Source organism: Trichosurus vulpecula, chromosome 6 (assembly GCF_011100635.1).
Source record: "Trichosurus vulpecula isolate mTriVul1 chromosome 6, mTriVul1.pri, whole genome shotgun sequence".
NCBI lineage: Eukaryota > Metazoa > Chordata > Mammalia > Diprotodontia > Phalangeridae > Trichosurus > Trichosurus vulpecula.
In genome coordinates, this window is record NC_050578.1 from 272426326 (window position 1) to 272449311 (window position 22986).

At 55.1% G+C, this 22986-nt stretch overlaps 2 protein-coding genes across 3 annotated transcripts; both read right to left on the reverse strand.

Annotated features, from left to right (window-relative positions):
• Nucleotides 1–2206: 2206 nt before the first annotated feature.
• EEF1G (eukaryotic translation elongation factor 1 gamma) lies at nucleotides 2207–11693 on the reverse strand. The gene is made up of 10 exons (XM_036764879.1): nucleotides 11442–11693; nucleotides 10151–10309; nucleotides 9791–9854; nucleotides 9534–9676; nucleotides 8240–8383; nucleotides 7806–7935; nucleotides 6600–6807; nucleotides 2808–2980; nucleotides 2609–2733; nucleotides 2207–2453 (listed from the first exon to the last, which is right to left on the reverse strand). The coding sequence occupies exons 1-10, from the start codon at nucleotides 11451–11453 to the stop codon at nucleotides 2295–2297; spliced, it is 1317 nt and encodes a 438-aa protein (XP_036620774.1). The 5' UTR covers nucleotides 11454–11693; the 3' UTR covers nucleotides 2207–2294.
• Nucleotides 11694–14216: 2523 nt separating this feature from the next.
• On the reverse strand, nucleotides 14217–21832 carry TUT1 (terminal uridylyl transferase 1, U6 snRNA-specific). 2 transcript variants are annotated; one of them, XM_036764560.1, is made up of 9 exons: nucleotides 21354–21832; nucleotides 18406–18596; nucleotides 17943–18258; nucleotides 17691–17791; nucleotides 16830–17263; nucleotides 16178–16287; nucleotides 15887–15997; nucleotides 15574–15666; nucleotides 14217–15375 (listed from the first exon to the last, which is right to left on the reverse strand). In XM_036764560.1, the coding sequence occupies exons 1-9, from the start codon at nucleotides 21433–21435 to the stop codon at nucleotides 14258–14260; spliced, it is 2556 nt and encodes an 851-aa protein (XP_036620455.1). In that variant the 5' UTR covers nucleotides 21436–21832; the 3' UTR covers nucleotides 14217–14257. The 2 variants fall into 2 exon arrangements, with proteins under 2 accessions (XP_036620455.1, XP_036620454.1); XM_036764559.1 differs by having other exon boundaries at nucleotides 16830–17266.
• Between the last annotated feature and the right edge of the window lie 1154 nt (nucleotides 21833–22986).

Below are 22986 nucleotides of genomic sequence, written 5' to 3' on the forward strand. Positions count from 1 at the left end.
ACACTTCCTGCGCTCGCCCTAGGAGGCCCAGCCCTGGACCGGCAGCCCCCACCCCCCACCCAACCCCATCCCGCTCCGAACGCCCCCCCCAGTGCGGAGAGGCCCCAGTCTCTGACCCACAGCCAGGGCACAGCCGACCTGCCCCTAAACCTCCTCGCCCCTCGGGTAGCAGCGCCTACAGGCACGAGGCACTTCCTGCGTGTTTGGGCACTGTCCTGGGGGCTGGGGACCTCAAAACAACCACTCCCAGCTGCTAGTGCCTTTATTGGCGTTTGCACCCCCGACCCCTACTGAGGGCCCAGCTGGCATGCAGTAAGTGCTTAATAAATTCTTATTAATTGAATGACCCTGCCCTCCAGGAGCTTCCAGTCTTTTAGGGAGGCTCTCCTCCCCCCACCCCTACACCAGAGCCTTGTCCGCAATTCAGTTTTGAGTTAAGTACCTCAGCTTCCCAGTCACATACACCCACATGGTACCCAAGGCTCTCCCGTTAACAGGAGCATTTATGTAGTGCCTACACTCGAATCCCATTGAGGCAACATTTAGGCAGCGAATACACGTGGTTTCCCATCAACAGCTCTTCCAGGGCAGGGCCCAGTTTTTTGGCCCTAACTGTAACCCAGGACTTCTAACAGAACACACCCAGGATTTAATACAAACTTGTTGACTGATGGAATTGCCGTAGTATTAGAAGCTCCTTCATAAGGCTTCTAAAACAGGGCCAGGCTGAGGGGTTTTATCATGCAAAGCCAATCCCACAACACAGATCAGAACGTCCAGGGAAGCCGAATTCAGATCCTGCCTCAGAAACCTGAGACTAGAAGGTGTGCACTGGCATGTGGCAGTCGGATGAATTCAGGTCCTGCTTAGAGGCTGCTGGGGAAGCTGACAGGAGGGGAGTACCTAGTGTCAACCCGGGAGCTTGAATGGAGCTGATGAAGGGGAGAAATCAGGGAGGGCTTTTAGCACCTGGACTAAACCTTCAAGGAATCTGGGGATTTGAAGAGACGGGAGTGAGCACCCCACCTGGCAGTCACCACCATGGCCATGTCTAAGCTGAGGTCTACAATAACAGGCTCCAAAGTCTGCAAAGCACTATGGGATCTCATGAGACCCTGTATGTAGCGAAGACATAGTGGGTCCTTTCTTGGGGAAGAAAATGGAACCTTGAATTCTATCACCCCTCCAAGGCTATGTGAGGCCTCGAGAGGAGTAGGGGAGCAGGGGGGAAACACAGAGGCTGCAGGGAGGAGCCAGACAGGTTCAAGGAGGTCCCAGGACCACCTACCTGCTGGGTCAGGGCATGCCCTAGGCACTCTATCAGCCTACAACCTGGCCCTTCTGCTGCTGGGGGCACCACAACCTAGCCAGAAACTGGGAAAAGACCACACATCTGGGCTGGCAGAAGAGGCACAGAGCCAAGGAGTAAGGTCCGAAGTAGGCACCCTGGAACCCACCACCCAGGCCTTTGCTCACTAACCACCATGCTAGACTGGGATCAGACCAGGGCATGATCCACAGTGAAAGAAATATCACAGCTCCTTTGAGGTAAGAGGACCTGCAGTGCCCCCCAGACCCAGGGGCCTTGTGACTGGCCCAAAGTGTCCCCCCAGAATTCAGGGGGGACACTCAGGCTATAAGCACAAAGCAGAAGAGGTGGGGCAGGGGGAGAGGCATTAGGCCCCTCCCTCTTTCCATGAGACCCCCACAGGCCAAGGACTCTCCTTGGCAGATCACCATCCTCTTTGCCAGGGGGTGTGTGTGAGCTGGCAGCTACTTTAGAGGCCCTCTAAGCAAGCTCCCAGATTACAGCTCAAGTGACTGGGCCACAGTCACACACTAACGGCCAGAGGTAGAATCTGAAGGCAGGTCCTACTCTTTTCCTTACAGTATCTAGCTCAGCCTCTAACAGCCGTTGCAGTGGACAACCCTTGGTCTGTGCTCAGCCGTAGTGGGCAGGTGTAACCATATTGTGTTCCAGCCCCAGAGAGTCAATTTGAAAGAAGAAAAGCCCCTTGGTGTGTATACTCACCACATCCCACTACCAGCTTTTTAAGAAATGCCATCCTAAGAAAGTGGGGGGGGGGGGGCGGGGAGAAGGAAAGGAGACTGAGAGAGACACCACGCACCAGCCCAGCACACACACGCTTGGGAGGGGGTAGCAGCACAGAGGTGCTGGTTCCCTAAATGACGTGGGACACTCGAGTGGGGTTTTCTGTGTTCAGTTTCGTTTAATGACTGGCACCTCCTTGCAGAGGAGGAAGCGGGCAACTAGGTGGTAGCAGAGAGGACGTTCACTTGAAGATCTTGCCCTGATTGAAGGGCTTGCCCACATGCTGGAAGGCCCCCTCCCAGGAGAAGTACTCTCGGACCATGGTCTGGGTCTCCTCACTGCCAGGATCCAGCTTACGCCACGTGTAGGATTCATAATCTACCTGCCAGTCTGGACTCAGCTGTACAGAAAAGACAAGCAGTGAGCGGCCAGGCAGAAGAGGCCCATCACCCCACCACTGTGCAGCACGGTGGCCCACAGGCAAAGACAGGAAATCCCGCCCTTTTTATTCTACCATCGCCCCAAGGCCTGGGCAGAGAGAGAGCCCCAGCTCACCGGGAAGGCAAGTTCCTGGCCCCGGAAAACCCAGACTCCAGAAATGGCGCTGCTATTGTTGGTGCCAAAAAGGATGACACTGGCAAACGCGTTCTTCCTCAGCTTGTCCAGGCGCTGGAACATTCCTGGGGGAGAGAAATGTCAGCCTCCAGGCTGGGCCCGACCAGTCCCTGCCAAGCCGGACCCTTCGCCCACTTACCAGTGATGAGGTTGCAGCTCATGAAGGTCTGGCTGAGCTCCTGGGGGAAGCGGTACTCGGCATACCACAGGGACCAGCCGTCACGGTCAAAGTGCTCCCAGAAGTACGGCAGGGCCACTGTCAGTGTGTCCTCGTTGGAGTACTTTCGCTTAAACTCATCCAACACAAACGTACTGTGGGGAGGCAGAGAATGAGAAGAGTCAGTGTGAAAGGTAGCAGAGGCAACAGGTGCTTGAGGGAAGGTGGGACGCTGCCCATGTGGGAGGGTCCCTGGCAATTCTGCTTAACTTTTTCACTGCTATGGGAGAAAGGGAGAGACTGCAAAGAACCTGGGCTACAAAAAGCATTTGTAAATACTAAAATACAAAAGTTTTCCTAGCTCAAAAAGCAGGGCAGCAGTGGAAGGGAACTGACTAGGCGGAGCCAGGTGGGGCGGCCTTCGGGGACTGTCCTGCTGGGCAGTGGGACACTCCCAGGGTCACACTCCCAGCATCCCATTTCCCTACTTCCTTTCCCTCACTACCCGCCCCCCCCACACACACTGCAGCTATGATCGGCATGTGGAGGGCGTGGGACTCAAGAGAAGGAGGCTCCAGCAGCAAGTCACTGCTGCCCCCTGCTGTCCACTCCTGCTTCATCTGCAGACTTCTCCCTTCCCCTGCCCCCTAAGCCCATCTTTGTGGACCCAGAGGCCCATCTGCTCACAGGACTGGAGCCTGACGTCACAGAAGGAAACCTGGCCCAAGGCGGCTTCCCTCAGCCTGCCCAGGAAATCCCAGCCCACAGCTCCACCAGACCCCAGCAAGAGCTGGTGCTGGGGGTCACCCTATCTCCCATCCTTCCCAGGAAGTTACCCACACAGGGTACATATCTCCATGACAACCAAACCCTCCCGTTGCCCAAAGGCACTTTCAACTAGTGAGAAGCAACAATAAAGTGACCTTCCCTGGAGATGCCCCCTTCCTTTCTGGGTGCCAGGGGGTGCAGTGGAGAGCACTGAGCTGGGGGGGGGCCCTCTCTGCTCCAGGTCCCTCCATCCCCACCTGATCCAGTTCATCATCCTCCACACTGCTGCCGCTGCCACTACCTGAGGCTGGTCCTTTTCTCTCCTCTACTCCATAAACTCCTGTGGCTCCCTACTGCCTCCAGGATAAATGAGGACCCCTTGAGGGAGCTATCAGAGCCCATGGTCACCTGGCCCTTCACTCCTCCCACTCTGTAATCACCAGGAGGGGGCTAAGAACCCAGGCAAAGCACTCAGATCTACAAGGTCCTCACAAAAGCTCCACAAAGTAGAAAGACAGGGGACCCTGAGGTAAGGACCTGAAGATGGACAAAGAGGTCTCCAGCCAACTCCCAGTGACCTCAATGGTCCCAGCTACACAGCTCACCACCTCTAGCCACGTACAGGTCATAGACCCGGGGTTCCCAACCCAACCCCAAACCACTCTTCCCCCAGGGCACGCGCAAGGCAGGTCAGTCTATGACAATGGACTGGAGGGACCTGAGAATGCCTTAATGTTGGCAACTGACCAATGCCAACCAAGTTTCCATCCCGTAACAGGTCTATTCAGAAGTGAAAATAATGCTGTGGGCACTTCTTGTGACAGCTAAGAATTGGGAAGACAGCAGATACCCCTCGTGGGGAGGGGCGGGGACACAAGTGTCCAGGGGTGTGCCTGAGCTATGAGAAATGGCAGATGTGATTGATGAATACAAATAGGGACAGGGCCGCACAAGGACGACCACTGGGAAGCAGAAGCCCAAGATCACAAGTGATGGGGACCGAGCCTGGCTGGGGAGGAGCCCTTGGACACTGCAGGGCCTCAGTACTCAACCTGGCACATACTTTCAGGCTGTCTCAATGCACTCATCATCAGTTTCAGTTTTTCCTCTTTTTCTTTTTGTCTGATAAAAAATACCATTTGTTTATGAGGAGATTGGCTGAGTGGGAGGAGGAAAGGAGAAACCGGGGGAAATTATGGTGATGTAAAAAAAAAAACCATTAAGGGAGAAAGAAAATAGTCCTGCGAGGCACGTCTTCTCTGGCTTCAAGGGGAGGCTCCAGGGAGGGAGGTGAGTGGCTTGGCAGGGCCTCCTGGGGAGCACTGCACAGTTAAATACAAGCTTTTCTAACACAGCATCTCCTAGATAAAGGCAAAGCCAAGGGCATTTCAGAGCAAGAGCAAATTAATCCCATTGCCAAGAGTGAAGAATTATATTACAAAAGAGATTCTTTTTGGTGCCTCCAGAGATCCCTGATTTAAAGCTTGAAAGACTCTTCCAATCACCTTGCCCAGGACTCCTTGGCTGGATCCAGGGATATATATCAGGGGCCCAAGAACATGGATAGAAAAAAAAAAAGTTCACACCTTAATTTTCACTATTTCTTTCAATTATTTAAAACATCATCCCAAGGAGTCCAGGACACAACAGAGGTTAAGAACACCTGGTCTACCCAATGTCTCCCTTTGCAGGATGCGTGGCCAGACTCCCAAATCCAGAGCTGTCCATATCACAAGACTGGGCTTCCTCTCTCCCATCACTGAGCCACAAAATGCTCCAGTGGGAACAAAGTCCACTAGCATGTTCACTGCATGCACAATCACAGATCAGAACCAGGAAGCCAACTGAGACACATGCGAGCTTAGTGATCAGGGGACTGAGGGACTGTCCAACCAGCCCCAACTCCAGGCCCCCAGGCTCCTCTGAAGAATGGCCCAGAGTCTTTGGCCCAGCAGCTGCTGGAGAACCATCTCTGGGATTAAGAGTGAAGTCAGTGTAATCAGCGATGCTCACAGGCTCTAGGGAACACTGGGACTCATCCCCTAAGGTTCAGTTAGCTTCCACCTTCCTCCTCCACTGCGCCCCCCCCCCCCCACCTTCCTCACTGCACCTGACCTCCAGGTGAGATGCTCACAGCCACACAGGACAGAAATAACTGGTTTTCACAAGTGACACTGATACCCAATACAGTGTGCCAAAGGACAGCCCAATCTCTCTGAGTCTCTGAACCCGGAGCACTCAGGGGCAGCTACCTCACTTCTGACCTGGACACTCCTCTTCCTCCTGGGGATCTTATCAATCCCCACAAATTCCATGCTCATCTCTATGCCTATGACCTCCGGATCTATGCAATCAACCCCCAACTTCCCTCCACTCCCAAACCTCCAACTGCCTTTCAGACATCTCAAGCTGGATGGCCAGCAGACACCTGAAACTCACCATGTTCAAAACTTCCACCAGACACTCGCCTCTTCCTCCTCTATTACTGCTACGGGCCTGGGCCAACATCTCATCCTCACCTCCCTGCTCTCTCACTCACCAAACATTTCTCCTCCCCTCTCACCTGGACTATAAGAAACACTTGATTATCCCTCCTGGTTCCAATCCATGCCCCACACAGGTACCAAGGCAGGTCAGTCCCCTGCTCAGTAAGCTCCCATGGCTCCCTACTACTTGCAGGATCAAGATAAACCCTTCTATTTGGCATTCAGAGTTCTTTGCCCAGCCCCTTCCTGGTCTCTCCCTCCTTCCTAGAAGGTTTTGTCTTCCTTACTCCAAGGCTCAGCCCAAACCCTGAGGAGGCCTTTCTCCCTCCCCGCAGGGCTAGCTGCTAAGGCCCATCTCCTGATCCTTGGTCAGGAACATCTGTGCAGACCCAGTGACTGCCACGCCATCTCCTCCACTGGAAGGTGCCATCAGGCAGGTTCCCTTCCGTAGCCTGGGGCCTGGCCCAGAGTAAGCACTATGATGGTCCCCAACCCACAGCCACCCTGGGGCATCTCCTACCTCTTGGGCAGGTGGGCAAAGGGATCCTTGGCCTTGGGCTCTGCAGCCAGAGCCTGGTCACACTCGTCCATCTCCTCCTCGGGGCCAGGGGCTGTGGCCGCCTTCTTCTCTTCCTTCCGCTCAGCCTGGGCCTTCTGTTTCTCTTCTCGCTGTCCCTTCTCCTTTCTTGGGGCCTCCTTCTTAGGCTGACTTTCAGCAAACTTTTTAGCTAGAGAAAGGGAGAAACGGAACCTGCTAAAGTCCCATCTCTGGCAGCCCTAACACAGGCAACATGACTCGAGCAGAGAGGCCCTGAGCAGAGCCTCCACCCTGAGCTGCCCAGCCCAGCGCCCATACGGGGCTTCAGCAATGTCGGCTCAAGAAAGCAGGGATCATTGAAGCCACTGGGGCGAGGCAGGAGAGAACAGAGGAGATCACTCAACTCAATAGGTCAGGCCTTGCTGAGTCCCAATTTGACCAGAATGAACAAGCAGCAGTCTGGCAGAAATCAGAGTTAGACCAACACCTCACACCACATACCATACTGAGATCTAATACAGAGCTGGCCCGAAAATCAAAGATCAGGCCACACAAAAGGAGAAGATCATGATTACAACCAATCACAAAAAACAGAGTCCTGAACATATGAAACCTAAAAGGTTTTGCAGGAATAAGAACAGAGAAGCAGCCAAGTGGGGACAATCTTTGCTTCACACATCTCTGACAAGGGTCTGACTGCCAAGATGACTGAGGCAATGGTCTTACTGAATGCACAGCCTCCCAGTACACAAGCACAAGAATGACCAGTCCTTGCCACATGCCAATCTCCCCCGCCACCCCAGGCTCCACAATCAGCCAGCAGGGGGTGGGCACTTGGCTGGCTACCCCTGCCCCAAAGACTGAGCCCTACAAGCCCCACAAGCTCAGTGACAAGAACCCTCTATGCCAAAATTCCCTTTCTGCACCACAGAAACTTTGATACCCACTGACTGGGTGGGGAACGGCTGAACAAGCCACGGCACATGAGAGTGACAGAACATGACCACACCGCTAGGAAGCAACCATGAAGAAACATGGGAAGACATGTGAACAGATCCAGGGTAAGGCAAGCAGGAAAACAGAGAACAGCCAAAAACCACAAAGGTTCCAAAGGCATCACCAACATTTACCTCCCAATACCCACCAAACGCCTGTTGGTCCTCCCTCCATGGAGGTGCTCACACTTACCATCAAACTGTGCCATCTTCTCACAGAGCTTCACCTCTCCCAACACCGCCCGGAACTGGGGTTGGTGGATGCAGGTGAGGAACCAGCGGTTGGTGTTGGGAAAGGCCTGCCTGAAAGACGGCTCTAGAACCTGGAGGGACAGAGGAGGAGGTGGCTCGGTGCTCGCCCAGCCTCACAAAGGCTTTCCCTTGCATACCTGCGCCTCCCCTGTTCACACCAAGGAAGGAGGTACCCCTGGGTGGGAGCCACCCAACCCAAATCAGCCCCTGAGAGCTGGGAGCCATCTGGGGGCAGTGCAGAGCCCCTATAAGTCTCAAAAATCAGGAGACAACTGTAGCAACCAAAGATGCACAAAATTCACTGGGCGTCTCCAGGCTTGTCCTGGCCAGGCCCAGCCCTCCATCCTTGCCCATCCTACTGGCCGCCCCACTCACCTGCTTGTAGAGCCACAAGAGGGTACACACAACTGTGATGTCAGCCAGAGTCACACGCTCCCCCACCAGGAAAGTCCGAGTCTTCAGGTGGGCGTCAAGCAGCCCCAGAACCCGCCTCACCTCCTCTTTTGCGTTCTCTGTAGCCTGATGGAGACAAGGAAACTCAGTGACCCCAGGGCACCTTTATGGTCCAGCCTCGCTCCATCCGCACAAAAGCAGACATGAGGTGCTCAACCTCGACCTCTACAACAGCCCAGACAGGTTTCCTGGCTCCTTAGCTGTCTGTGCCATTCTGGGAAAGCTTCTCTTCCGCTTCTATCCAGTCTCGGGTTGCTGCTGCTGGGGCCAGGCAGATGACCCTTCCAAATGGCCCCTTCTGCAGTGCCTTCCCTGACCATGTGACTTGGACCAAAGAGGTCAGAGAGGAGATGTGCAGAGATAACCAACAGCTGACGGTGCTATACTCTCCCATTAAAACTTGGCCCCACTCACTCAATGCCCTCTAAAGCCTCTTTCAGATGCCAACTTCTACCAATTTAGCAACCACAAGATGCCAAGCTAGAGGTAATCTTCGAGGTCATCTGGTCCAACCCCCTCCCTTACAGAGGAAGAAACTGAGGCCAGAGAAGGGAAATAATGTGACCACGGCTCAAACCTCTCTCCCCCTCCTCAGCTGATGGATCAATGGCACCACTTCAAACAAGTGCATCTCTGGCTCCAACTGTACAAGAGAACCCTGGCCATCCCATGATCCTGGTCACACCTATACCCATTCCCAGCGGTCACAGACGGAGAGAAATAGCCCAAGGACCACATCCTCTCCCAGCTCAGCGACTCAGGCCGTCAGGGTCCTGGGCACCTCCTTCAGCTTCACATGGGACTGGAGGATGAAGGGCTCCTTCTATGTGCTGGGATCCCCACTGGGCTTCCTCCTGGCACCGGCTCCTCCCTTCAGTCAAGCACAAACACCTCCTCTGCCTGGCACTGTGCCAGATGCTGAACACAGAACATACAGGAATCCCTGCCCTCAAAGAGCTTCTATTCCACTGAAGACAACACCTGTCTACGTGGGTACCAGCATACATGTGTAGACGTACACACATACGTACACATACGCAGCAGACAATGGAGGATCAACAACCCCTTAGGGGGCCACCTGAACTGAATCTTGGCCAACACAAAGCAACAGAGGCAGCCAGTCTGAGGGGCCTCTCCCTTATCCACCCTCTCCATCCAGGTTCACCTAGTCTCAGCCAGGGGCCCCACATCCCACCTTCCCACTCCCGGGGCTCACCTGTTTGTTGTGGTGCATGATGCCAAGGGTGGGAAACACCCAGGTACTGGCTGGAGGAACGATGTCGCTGTCAGCAAAGCTCACCCACTGGATCACCTGGGCAGCCGCCTCCGGAGTACAGCCTCGAAGGTCATCGTTGCTCACTGCACAAGGGAGGAAAGGAGGGGGTCATCCTATGAGGACAAGGCCCAGAGTTCCCACCATCCCCAAAACAGCCCCTCCTAATCCAACCCCCTCAAAGAGCCCCCCACAATTACCATAGTGGGCAATGGCGTTGCTTTCAAACACACAGAACCCATCATCACCCTCAAACGCTGGAACCTGGAGATGAAAGCAGACACAGAGAAGAGCCTACGCTGTAGGAAACCAGGTGAGCTGAGCCCATTACCAGAAACCTGAGGGCAAGGCCAGTGTTTTCTGTTTGTCTGTCCCATAGGGTCTAGCACAGCACTAAGCCAATACGGGGGTTCAGGTCCATTTCTCCCACCCACAGGACCTAGAACGGGTAGGAGGCACAGTAGGAGGGGGAACCATACTAGGCCCCATTCCCCCAGGCCAGCCCAGGAGCTAGCTCCAAGCTAGAAGCCTGAACACTGACTCTGAGAATACCTACTCACCTTGCCTGCAGGAAATTTTCGGAGGAATTCGGGGGTGCGGTTGGTCTGACCAAAGTGGAAGTGGGGAGGTGCGGACAGCACGCGGATCTGGGCCCCACTGTACTGTGCAGCAATGAGGGCCTTGAAGGCCCGCCAGTTTTCAGGGTATGTGTACAGGGTCTGTGGAGACAGCAGAAATAAAGTGAATGGGAGCAATGCCCCGGGCCCCAACACCAGGCAGCCCAGAGCCCCCCAACACTCCTCTCCCCATAGCCTTCAATGCTGCTGCCTCATGCAGTGAGCCGCCACCCTCACCAGATCATTAACAGCTGCCACCATGCCCAGGGTGGTCGGACAGACGGCCACCCCTCAACGACCCTGGGGCCCCAGAAAAGGGACCTCTCTGGGGCTTCCAACCCATCCCCCCAAGGCCCCGGTCAATCTCTCTGAGCCTCAGCTTCCTCATCTGGAAAAGTGATTATGTTGGGGGAGGGGAGTCCCAAGCAGAGGTCCTGACCTCAGTCAGCCAATCAACAAGCACTAACGGGGGCTTACTAGGCAGGCAGTGCCAGGGACACCCCCCTCCCCAGGAGTTTGAGTGGAGCCCCTCAGCTCTGGGAAGGGAGGGGCTGTGCCTCATCCCCACGTCCCCAGGGGCTTAATCAGCACGCTGAATAACAGGGCTCAGCCCCCCAGACAGCCTGCCATCAGAACCAGGAAAGGCCCGCCTGCCCCCCCCCCAGCCCGGACCTCCAGATATTCAGTCCTTCTCACAACCCCCCTCGACCACACGCCCCCAGCCTGCAGCACAAACCTGACCCACAAGGAGGGAGGGGACCAAGGCATCGTCAGCCCCCCCCCCCCAGCCCTCATCCCCTGGCCCCTGCCCTTAGCCCCCCAGCCCCCCTAATCACCACGCTAGCCCCTCGCCGGCCCCCCCCCCGCCCCCGATCCGCACAGCCCGCACTCCCGGCCCCCAGGCCAAGCCTCCGGCGCCGGGCCCATAGAAAGCGCAGGAGTCCGGAAGCCGGCCTGGGAGCTGCAGGGCTGGGAGGCGGACCGGCGCGGGGATCTCCAAGCGCTCTGGGGTCGGAGGAGGCCCCGGCACTCGGCTGCGGGGCGGCGGCCCCGGCCGGCCTCAGTTTCTCCCCCCGCCGCCGCCTCCGGGCCCGCGGGCGGGGCCCACAACGGCCGCCGCGGCTGGGGCCGGGCCCCCCCACGCCGCGGGCCCCCCCGGGAGGAGGGTGGCGGGGCGGGGGGCCGAGGATGGCGGCGGATGCCACCCCCCCAGGCCCGGGGCCGCCGAACTCACCCCGGCCGCCATGGTGATTCCGCAGAGAAAGGGGGTGGGGACGTCGGCGCTGCCGCAAAGTGAGTCCGGCCGGGGGGGCGGGGAGGGGAGGAGGAAGAGGGAGGGAGGGAGGGAGGAAGGGAGGGAGGGAGGGAGGGACGGGCGGGTGGGAGGGGAAAGCGGCCGGAAAGCGAGGAAGACGTCGAAGGGAGCCGCGCGACAGGAGGGCGAGCCCTCCCGGCACCGGCCGAAGTCTCGAAGCGGCGCGCGCCTGCGCACAGGGCGCCGCCGAGGACTCGCCGCGAGGGCGGTCGGTTGGCTTCGGAGCACCTCGGAGTCTCCACCCTCGGCCCGCCCCGCCCCGCGGAGAAGGGGCGGGGCCGGAGCCCCAGCGGCGCTGGGCTGGCGAGCGGCCCTAGACGCTGCCCAGGCGCGCACCCGCTCGCGTCTTACCGCGTCCCCTTGGAGGGCGGGGAACCCGGGCTGGCCTGGCCTGTCACTTCACCTTGCAGCTGGGGAAACTGAGGCAGGGCAGGGAGAAGTAACTGGCCAAGGTTCACAGATCTCAGGACAGCAAAGATGAGATTCAAACCCAAACCCCCTGATTCGAGGACCGGATCACTTCCTCCCGGGCCCAGTAACCCAGCTGCCACATTTTGTGGACAGGGAAACTGAGGCATGGGAGAGGTAACTTGTTACTAAATGCCGGCTAGGGGGCGCCGGAGTGTACAGATAACTGGTCCCTGGGTCAAGAAGACACAAGTTCAAATTCAGCCTCACTGTAGTTTTTCAAATATATTTTTATTTTCTTCATTAAATATTTCCTAATTACATGTAAAAAAAAAGTTTTAACATTCTTTTTTGAAAATTTACTTCCAAATTCTCCCACCCCTTCCCCTCTCCTTAAGAAGACAATCACCATATCAATTATCCGAATGGTCAGGCAAAACATTTCCATATTAGCTATGTTGCAAAAGAAAACACACACAGAAAAAAAAAAAAAAAGAAAAATTAAGCTTTAAAAAGTCAGCCTCGATCTGCATGCAGAATTTATCAGTTCTCTCTGGAGGTGGAAAGCATTTTTCATCATGGATCCTTCTGAATTGTCTTGGATCGTTGTATTGCTGAGAATAGCTAAGTCAGCCACAGTTGATCCTGACCGCTGCTACTGTGTACAGGCTTCTCCTGGTCCTGCTCTTTTCATGTTGTACCAGTTCATTTAAAGTCTTCTCAGGTTTTTCTGAAACCATCCTACTCAGCATTTCTTATAGCACAGTAATATTGCATCACCATCATATGCCACAACCTGTTCAGCCATTCTCCAATGGATGGTATCCTCTCAATTTCCAGTTCTTTGCCACCACAAAAAAGAGCTGACATATTTTTGTACAAACGGGTCCCTTTCCCTTTTCTTCGATCTCTTTGGTATACAGACCTAGCAGTGGTATTGTTGAATCAAAGGGTATGCACAGTTTTATAGTCCTTTGGGTGTAGTTCCAAACTGTTCTCCAGAAAGGCTGGACCAGCTACACCAACATGACATTAATGTCCCCAATTCCACATCACTTCCAGCATTTGTCATTTGCCTTTCCTGTCATGTTACTCGTTATCATAGGTGTGAGGTAGTAGCATCTCTAATCAGTAGTGATTTGAAGCACATTTTCATTCACCTATTGAAAGCTTTGATTTCTTCTGAAAACTGTTCATATCCTTTGACCATTTATCAATTGGGGAATGCCTGTTATGTGTATAAATTTGGTTCATTTGAGAAATGAAATCTTTCATGAGATAAACTTGCTGTAAATTTTCTGCCCAGTTTTTTTCTGAATTTTGGCTAATCTATTAGTTTTGTTTGTGCAAAACCTTTTTAATTTGATGTAACCAAAATTATGCATTTTAATTCCCATGATTCTGTCTCTGGTTTGGTCATAAACTTCTTTATCGACACACCTGACAGGCACATTTTTCCATGCTCCCCAATTTAGTATTACCCTTTACGTCTAAATCATTTATCCCTTCTGACCTTATCATGGTACACAGTGTGAGATACTGGTCGATGCCTGGTTTCTGCCAAACTTTTTTCATTTTCCCAGCACTTTTTGTCAAATGTCAAGTGCCTGTCCCCAAAGCTTGGAGCTTTGGATTTATCAAACACCAGATTACTAGAGTCACTTACTACTGTCTCCTAAATACCTCATCTATTCCACTGATCAGCCACCACTTTCTTTGCCAGTACCAGATTGTTTTATTACCACTTTGTAATATAGTTAGAAATCTGGTAGGCTGCCTTCATATTTTTTTCCCATTAATCCCTTTGATATTCTTGACCTTTCTTTTTTTTTTTTTTTTGGCTCTGTAACCCTTTATGATATGGTCAATTATGCTGATAGTTTTCCTAATTTTAAACTAGCCCTGCCTTCCTGCTATAAATCCCACCTGGCCACAGCCTATGATCTCTGTGATAGATTGCTGTAATCTCGTTGCTAGTATTTTAAAATTTTTGCATTGATATTAAGGAAATTGGTTGATAGCTTTATCTGTGCTCCCTTTGGTTTCAATAGAATCTTTTTAAGTGAATAAAATGCATATGGTTCTGCACATAAGTGAAAATAAAGATCTAACTTTTTCCCCCATCCATGGTTACATCCCTCCATGAAATGCATCCACAGACCCCCAGCTAAAAATTCCTGGCTCAGACCCAAAAGTGACGGTCTGATAAATCAAAAGGGAAATCTGGCATTTAAAGTTCTTCATAACCCAGCCCCAGGACAGTGCCCCAAAGATCGGACCCTGAGATGAAGCTCATATAAAAGCACTTTATTGCCCCCTTCCTTTCTTCAGTCGCCTTTCTCACACCCTAGGATGCCCCGAACAGTTCGAGGTAGAAAACCATGTAAGAAATGATGGAGATCAGGAAACAGACTCTGAGGATCCTGGAGCTGGGTGAGAGTGAGAAACTGGCCAGTGGAGCTGGTGGAAGCAGTGAAGGTGAGGAGAGGCTGTGGCGGCCATGGCAGCTCTGGCTCTGGTCTCTGCTTCCCACTTTCCTGTGCTATCAACTCCTGGGTCACCCGAACCTCTGCCTGCAGCCAGCTCATTTCCCCTTTGGCTTGCTGCTGCAACTGCCTCCGGACCCTCCGCCGCCCAAGCCATACCCGGTGCCAGAGCGTACAGAGCCAGGTCTGTGCCATCCCTGGCCCTGTCTCCTCCTGGGCTGCTTCTACCTCTCTGGTCCCCAGATTTTTTAGCTGCTTTCCTTTCCTTTCAACTAAATGCTGCCCAAGCCTCTGCAGCTGCTCCCCTGACAGCCCAGGGGCCCCCATGACTGATGATTGGCCCTCCTCACCATCAGCCTCTAGCACCATCTCCTCCACCCCAGCTTCTCCTTGGTGCCTCTCAGACACCGTTTGCTCCTCATCATGCCCTTTCTCCATCTCTAATCGTAGCCTTTTACTTGATCCTCCCTGGGGACACTCCTCTCCATCTCCATCTTCTTCTGGCCTCCGTCTTTTGCAGCTCTGCTCTACCTGGCACCCCAGTGCTTCCTCTAACACCTGGGTGATGGCAGCACAGAGCTGAGTGAAGGGGGCCGGGGGCAGGGGGATGGGAGTAACAGACAGCAGGGAGTTGGCAGAGCTGGGCTGCAGGAGAGGAAGCAAACCCCAGTCCCGGCCCCGGGGAGATCGACGCTGGAACTGGAGGCTTCGGCAGTAATTAGCCGACTCACGACAACAGTTCTGTAGGCGACCAGCTACCCGGCCTGTCACGTTGGCTGCCACGTTGTGACTTAGGTCAAAAGGGTCCTGGAGGTTCAGAGGGCCAAGGCGTAAGCCCCCCCAGAGACCAGGGGGCAGGCCCTCGGCTATGGGCAGCGGCTGGCCTTCCCTCAGAGACAACAGCGAGCCACGGAGGTCCCAGCTGGAGACACAGGAAAAGAACTGGGCCAGGAGGGTAGCTGTAGGGAAGCCAAATTGAAGCCCAGTGAAGATGAGCTGTTCCATCCAGATCCATCCAGAGGAGGGGCTAGAGATGGGACTCCCTGGCCCTCCTGGCTCCTGGGTCTAGCCTCCAGGAGCACAAGGGCCTTATGCTCCCACCCAGCCCAGTCCCAACCAAAGCCCAGGCTCCTCCTTTCTTCCTCCCAGGCACTTACCAAGGGGTTCTGTGTTAGTGCTAGGCTCCAGGCAGGAGGCCTCTTGGGGGAAACTGCAGTCCCAGCCATCCACCTCAACCCGTTCCTCCTCACCTAGGGACACAAGAAAGAAAGGGCAACTCTAGCAAAGGATGAGAAATATGGAAAAGTGGCCAGAGACAGAGATCTCCCCAAGATCTCCCCAGAGAACTCACAGTCTCTAAAGACAAGAAAATATTGCCTGTCCACTGAGAAGACAGGGATATGAGCAGGCACAGCTGCAGACCAAGACAAGGGCGAGGGTGTCAGGAGCCTCTGGCCTGGGATGTCATACCTGCCATCTGGGTGAGTTTTGTGAGAGAAGGCAGCACAGGTGGGTCCCGGGTTTGAAGGAAGTGGATCACCAAAAGAGTCAATGCATAATTACTCAGAAGGGGGCCGCTCCCTAGGCAGAAAACCAAGACTTACCAGTAGTCACAGAGAGCCTCCAAGGTCCCTCCTGGTCACTGCCCCCAGCTTGCTGCACGTGGCCTAAGTCTCTGCCAGCCCCTGCCTTTACCCCACCCCAGGGAGCACAGGAATCAGCTCACCTATACCACCTCCTGCTCACGCCCACCTTCCTTACCTGTCAGCCCTCGTCCCTGAGCCCAACAGCGCAGGGTATAGACCAGGGGCCGTACTCGCCCATCCAGGGCACAACAGAGACTCAGGAACCGTGAATTGTATAACGCCAGCCTGGGATAAAGAGAAGATCCAGGAGATGTAGCATTTGGAGCCTAAACATACTCCCAAGCCTGGGCCTCCACTGCATAGGTCAGGAGAACTCAACACATGCCCCTCCTACTTCTGTGCCTCAGTGGTGTCCCATGCCTACCACAAACCCGGCCTCAACTCCCAACTTTGTCTCTGCTTGCTTCCAGGGTCACCTTCCCCAGAAGAGATTGCCTCATCCTCCCACTTCCCTCCTCCAGTTCCTTTCTGCTTCTTTCTCTGTCTGTGTTGTATGTGTGACTCCCTGGGGGCAGAAGCAAGCTCATTTTGTGTCTGTACCCCCCAGAACCTAGAAAACTGCCTGAAATGAAATGATACTGAACTGACTGAAACAGAATGGGAAGACAAGAGCAGGCCCTGGGCAGCATTACAGCAACCTGTCCAGAAGGCCCAAACCAGCGACAGGACAGGAAAGAGAAGGGGCAAGACCAAACAAGGACCTCGGTGAAGGGCCAGAAGCTCCCTGCCCCGCAAGGGTCACTCTCCAGTGAATTTCCCACACACACCTGTTACTGAGGGAGACGTCACCATGAAGACCAGAGGGCCGATGGCAGAATTTGACCACGGGGCGTCGAGCCGAGAGCACAGCCCAGACGCTGTGTACCCCGGGGACACAGCCTCGGAGGACAGACCCGACAAGTTCCAGCATGGCCTCTCCCTCCCTCTCCTCCCCCTTGAATGCTCCAAGCTCCCAGGCCTTCCCCAAGTCCCTCTCTCCCACCTCCTCCTGGATGGGTGACACTGGGGGCAAGGACTGTGGGGAGGCCAGGGCTGAGTCAGGGGTTGGAGGGGCTAGGGAGGAGGTGGGAGTTTCAGAGTCCTGGGGAGAAGCTGGGGCCTGAGAGTCTACAGGGGAAACTGGAGTGGAGGCAAAGGCTTGAGGATCCACTGGAGAAGCAAGGGCTGAGTCCAACGCTGGAGAGGCTGGGGCCTTTGGGTCCTGCTGCGGAAGAGAGGCAAGTTGGGCCAATGATCCCTCAGGATTCCCTCCATTGCCCATCTTTGGACCTCACGCACAGCACAGTCATCTCCTCCCTGATCTCTAAGAAAAAAATCTGCCCACCCTATAACTATTTAGTTATGCTTTCTTTTTAAGGCAAAGCAGTATAAAGAAAAGTATGCTGGGCATAAAATCAGGAAAGATCTGGGTTCGAATCCCACTGCCAGCATTTACTAGCTGGGTGACCACAGGCAAGTTACTTAAATTTCTGAGCCTCAGTTTCCTCGTCTGAACAACTGGGAACACAAAAGCCATAGTCCCTGACCCACAGGACTGTTAAGGGTCCAATGAGGTCCATGTGTAGAGTGCTCTACACGTCCACTCTTCCTCTCCCCTGCCTATTACACCTGGCTCTCTGACATCTCACCTGTGGCCCCTCCAAATCCCCCAGATCCAGGAAGAGATCAAGGTCACACCCATGAACGTCAAAGCCATTTGTAGAGGAGCCAAAGGGACGGATGACGCAGCCTGGGTGGTGAGCAGAGCATCGAGATCAGGGGATGTTCAAAAAGACGCCAGCTGTACAACTGAACGGGTAGGACAGGCGCTCACTAGCGGCCTCAGGAACACAGGGTCCAGCTCGGGATGGTCAGATGGGAGAGCGATAAGCAAGCCTTACCAGGGAAGAACTCGGTGAAGACCTCCTGCAGCAGGGTCACGACAAGCCCCCGCAGCTGCCGCTCCGCCTCAGAAAGCTCTCGAAGGCCCACCAGCTGCACCATCTGGGCCTCCACATCTGGAGCCTCTGCCAGCGCCCGCATCAGCTGCTGGTCCTCTGGTGGCGCCCCTTTGGATGACTTGGGAGCTGGGGTCTGGAATTCCTTCTGCTGCCGAGGCCGAACACGTAGCCGATGGCCACTGAGAGTGTGCTGGGGCTGAGACAAGACGACCTCTCGGGCACCCGTGTCTCCCATTTCGACAATAGCAAATACGCCCTGTCAGGCCAGCACAGGCAAGAGTTCTCAGACACTCCTTTCAATCACCGTGGCCCTCCCCCAAACCCCACTGCCTGCAGTCTTGTCCATCCTGTCCCCTGGATCATCAGACTGTTGACAAGGGCTTGCCCAGGCCAGCCCCACTACCTTGTCCTTGTCCATGACAATGCTGGCCACAGGCCCAAAGGCCTGGAAGTACTCAGAGAGCTGGGCTGGATCCATGCCACGTGGAAAGCCGCTGACAAACACACTCCGCAGGCCCTGGGCCCGGCGTGCAGCTCGAAGCTCTTCAAGGCGGCGATGCTTCTTGCCCGCAAGGTGGGCATCCAGGCTGGGCCCTGCAAGACACATTCATTAAGCACGTGTCAAAAACAACACAATGACTGTCCATGTTCTCAAGGAGTTTTCAATCTGCGCAGCGGAAAGAGCAAAACCAAACGCTTCAGGAAACGTGAAAATGCAAACCACAGTCTTATTTGGTGGGGTGGGGAGATGGGGTGGCCCCTCTGGTCCTTTTACAGTTGAGGAAACTGAGGACCAGAGAACCTAAGTGACTTGCGGGGTGGGGGGGGTCACACAGGGAGGAAATAGAGAGTCAAATTTGAACCCAGGTCTTCTCCCTCCAACTAGAGTATCACCTGGGGAAGATCATACCTGGGTTGAACCTAAAAGGCAGAGAAAGGATCAAGGCGTCTGGGAAAGTCAAGAGGAAAGCATGGCGGGAACCAGAAATGGGCCAGATGGGGGATTCCCTGCCAAGACAGGCAAAGGAAGTCAGGCTTGCTTTTAGAAACAACAAAAACTCACAGAAGGGCTTTGGGCAGAGAAGTAACAGGCCCAGGCATGATACTGGCTATGTGAGGGAGGAGAAAGGAGAGAGGAGAGAGCCCAATGGAGGACTGAAGAGGGAAGGCAGAGACTAATCAGGAGGCGATAACAACAGCCTGGGCAGAGATGATATGGGCGGACTCCGGGAGGGAAGAGAAGGCACACAGCATTGATGTGACTGGGGTGGGAGGTAAGAGCCCAGGTGAAGAGGACAACAGCTTTTCACCAACAGAAAGAGGAAGATTGGGAGATGAGGCCAGTGAGGCCAGGAGATTCATGGGCTTCACTCTGAACATGCTGGGATTGAACAGGAGAGACCCAGGGAAAGGGTCCAGCAGGCAGTGGGAAGAGCAGGGAGGGGGACAGAGAAGCAGCAACACAGAGATGTGGAACGATCTTCATAGAGTGCACACAGAAGAGAGTCCCGAAGGAGAGTGTGTAGGGAGAAGGGAAGGGGGAACAGGATGTAGCCTCAGGATGCCCATGCCCAGGACCGAGGGTAAGAAGCTGGAGAAAACAATGATTGACACCAGGCACCAGCACCACAGAGCTACCTCAGAGAGAACTACATTAGAGTCCAGCAAAAAAGGAGTCTCTATGAAAGCGGTCCTGGAGAAGATTCTGGAGATTGGGGGCTGCTGTTACAGAGCACTCAGAAATGTCCACAAGGAAGATGACCCTTGGGAGAGCAAGCTTATGGACCTGTGGCATTAGATGTGGAAGGGGAGGCAAGGATGCACATAGGAGCTAGGGAGGAAGAGAGGAGAGGCACTGAATGTCAGCTGAGGACAAGTAAAGCTGTCTTCAGGATGGGGGAAGGCCTAGGCAGCAGGGAAGGGAGAGATAGAAGGGGAGAGAAGGGGACAGGATAGGAGCAGCTCACGGGCACAAGCAGATGCACCAAGGGTCTTTGACAAGAAGTCACAGCTCTAGAAGCCAGAGGAAAGAAGATGAAGAAAATGTAGAAAGATCTGGAGGTAGAGAGCAAAGACAGACCAGCTCAATCACAGATAACAGTAGGAATTGGATGAAGAGGTCTGGAGGTTTGGAACAGCCACTGGAGGGCATGCAAGAGTCCATGGCAGATCAATCCAAAGGACTGCCCAGCAGCAGCGAAGGTCCCCTTGAGATAAAATCACAAGAATCTGTAGTAGTTGATGGGATTTTGTGGTTTCTTTGAGCAAAATCCAGGGGCTTAGAAACAGGAGAAGAGCAGGCCTACAGTGAGAGCAAACCAAGGCTGTGGGTGGGCAGGGAATGAACAGGACAAGAGGGCGTGCTCTTCAAGAGTGGAAGCCAGTGTTTTTAAAATTATTTTATTTTTAAGACTCATATTTTCTTGTTCTGCCCTCCCCCACCCAGAAAACAAGAACAGTAAAACCCTGTTAAGAATAAATACAATGAAGCCGCACAAGTTCCACATTGGTTACGTCCACATGGGAGGATATTTGGGTAGAGATACAAAAGTATCTGGGTAGAGATACAAAGTTACACACGGGTATGCCCTCGCACCCAGTCCATCCCCTCTCTACCAGAGGTGGGCAGCAGGCTTCATCCCGAGCCCTGGGATGGCGGTGCAGGCAGTTGCGGTGAGCTGTCCACCCTGGCTGGGGTCAGTAAAGCCTGGCGCCAGGGTCGACACCCAGCGGCCCTTGGCCCCTCGATGCCCCCAGGGCGCAGGCCGGTGACCGCGGCAGCACTGGAGATGCCCCAAGGGCCGAAGCTGGAGAGGAGCTGCACAACTCCCCCCCACCCCATGGCCGGCGCGCTGAGTCCAGGCCGGCCCTGACCTTCCTCACGCCTCAGTTTGCGCCTCTGAAGTGAGGGGGGCTCGCCTGAATGCTTATAATGAAAACCCAGGAGGGCCCGAACTCAAATCCATCCTTGAAACGCTTGCCAGGTGACCCCGAACAAGCTTCTTCGACATCGTCTGCCTCATTTTACCTCCCTGTAAAAGAGGGGACTCTGCCCCTTCCAGTTCCGGAAGCCCAGCAACGCTTTGCCCTGACCTCTGACTTCTGACCCCTCGAGACAGCGTGACCGGGCGTCCAGCTCCACACTTGGAGCCCGTTAGATAGACGAGAGTTTGAATTCACACTCGGGCCCAAGTAACTTCCTCAGGCCCTCGGTTTCCCCACGGGGGCAAAGGGCCAAGGACCACCGGGATCAAGAGAGCCCCTCCCCCCCATCCCAGGGGAGGGAGGCCCAGCCCACTCCGCCGAGGCCCGGGGGCTCCGTGACCCGTGACCTCCATCCCGCCCCCTTACGATTAGCCGTGTTCACGTGGCAGAGGCAGCATCTGAAGCCCCCGCGCGGTAAAGCCTCCACATCTGGCTGCGTCGCCGCCATAGTTCCCGCTTCAGAACGGGACAGGGCACGACTTCCGCCACTACCGGAAGTGGGTCACCGGGATGGAGAAATAAGAAGACACTTCCGCCACTCTCGGAGACCTGGGGCTCGTTCGGTCGCGTCTCTGCCCTCGGGCTGCACGCGCGGTCTCCAGCCCCATTCCTCCCGGTTCAATCTGCATACGGTAACGCGATTGGCCAGCTGTGAGCTGCGCCAGTCGTCGATTGGCCCTGAGCTCACATGAATATTCATGAGCAACGGCTGAGCTGCCAGGCGGGAGGCCCAAGAAGCGTACAGCTGGTCCGGGCTCTCGAGCCACCCGGAGCTCCCAGCTCCGCCCCTCCGCTGGCGGAGACGACCACAGCGGTCACCTGCTAGACCCCACCGCCGCTTCCGACGTCCCCGTGGGTCACTGCCTCCGGGCAGCCGAGGCTCCGTCCGGCAGCTTCCGGCGGATACCCCGCCCCCAGGTTGCGCTCCCGCCCCCAGCCCGAGGGGAGGGGAATGGGTGCTAGAGCGCTCTAAACTGTCTTGGACCCTCTCGGGCTCAGGCGGTTGAGCGGAACCCCAAACGATGGACCTACCCACGGGGTGACCCCTGAGGGTCCGTGCCCCCTTGGTGGGCTTCCCTTCTGACCCCCAGTAGGAGTGGCTCCCGTGTGCATGACCCTGATCCCGCTGGTGGTGCAGCATGCCCAGGTGAGACCCCAGTGCCCCAGCCACACTCCTGGGCCCAGCCCTGATCTGGGAGTGGGTGTGGATCTCGGGCACTCCTACCCTGGGGGAGCCTGGCGCGGGCGGCGCAGCAGCCAGGGGCTTCTGGAACCCCAGAAGTGGGGGTGTCCTGAGGGCAGCCCCTGGCCGTGTGGGCCAGCCTTCACTTGTCACCAGAATGCACTGGCCTCAGGGAAGGGAGAGCAGACAATTTCCTGGCCTCAGTTCTTAACCTGAAAAATGGGGAAGCAAACCATAAGCCAACTTTCAAAGTCTGTATAAATGTGAGAAGTCACTAGACCCTTGAAGAACCTAGGCAAAGCCCTTGCCCGCCCCACTTCCGGCCGTCCTTCAGCCTCCTCCCTTGAGTGATTCTTGGCATCAGACCCCACAAGAGGGTGGCCAAATCCTACAAGCATTTATCAGGCACATACTAGGTGCAGGGTGCCAAGGACACAGGCAGTGGCGTCCTCAGGGGGCTTGCATATTGGGTGTGGGATGTGAAGATTCCTTCCGTCCAGCAAGCCATCCTGTGACTCTGGGCTATATCCTCCCTCTATCCACCAAGGATTCCTCTTCATCTTTTGCCCCAAAGCAGTCTCCAGCATTAGAGAAGTACCCAAATCCTCTTAGCCTGCAGCATCCCAAGGGCCAACCCCAGAACTTCCAGAGGATGGTGGTCAGGAGAGGACCAGCCAGCTCACCCACGGTTGTTTTGGCCAGTTCCTAGAATGAACTCCTCTTCAGAGCACCCCACAACAAAACAGATGATGTGTCAAGCAAAGTGGTGTCTACAACCAGACTGTGCACCTAAGGGCTTCCACCAGGGAAGTGACT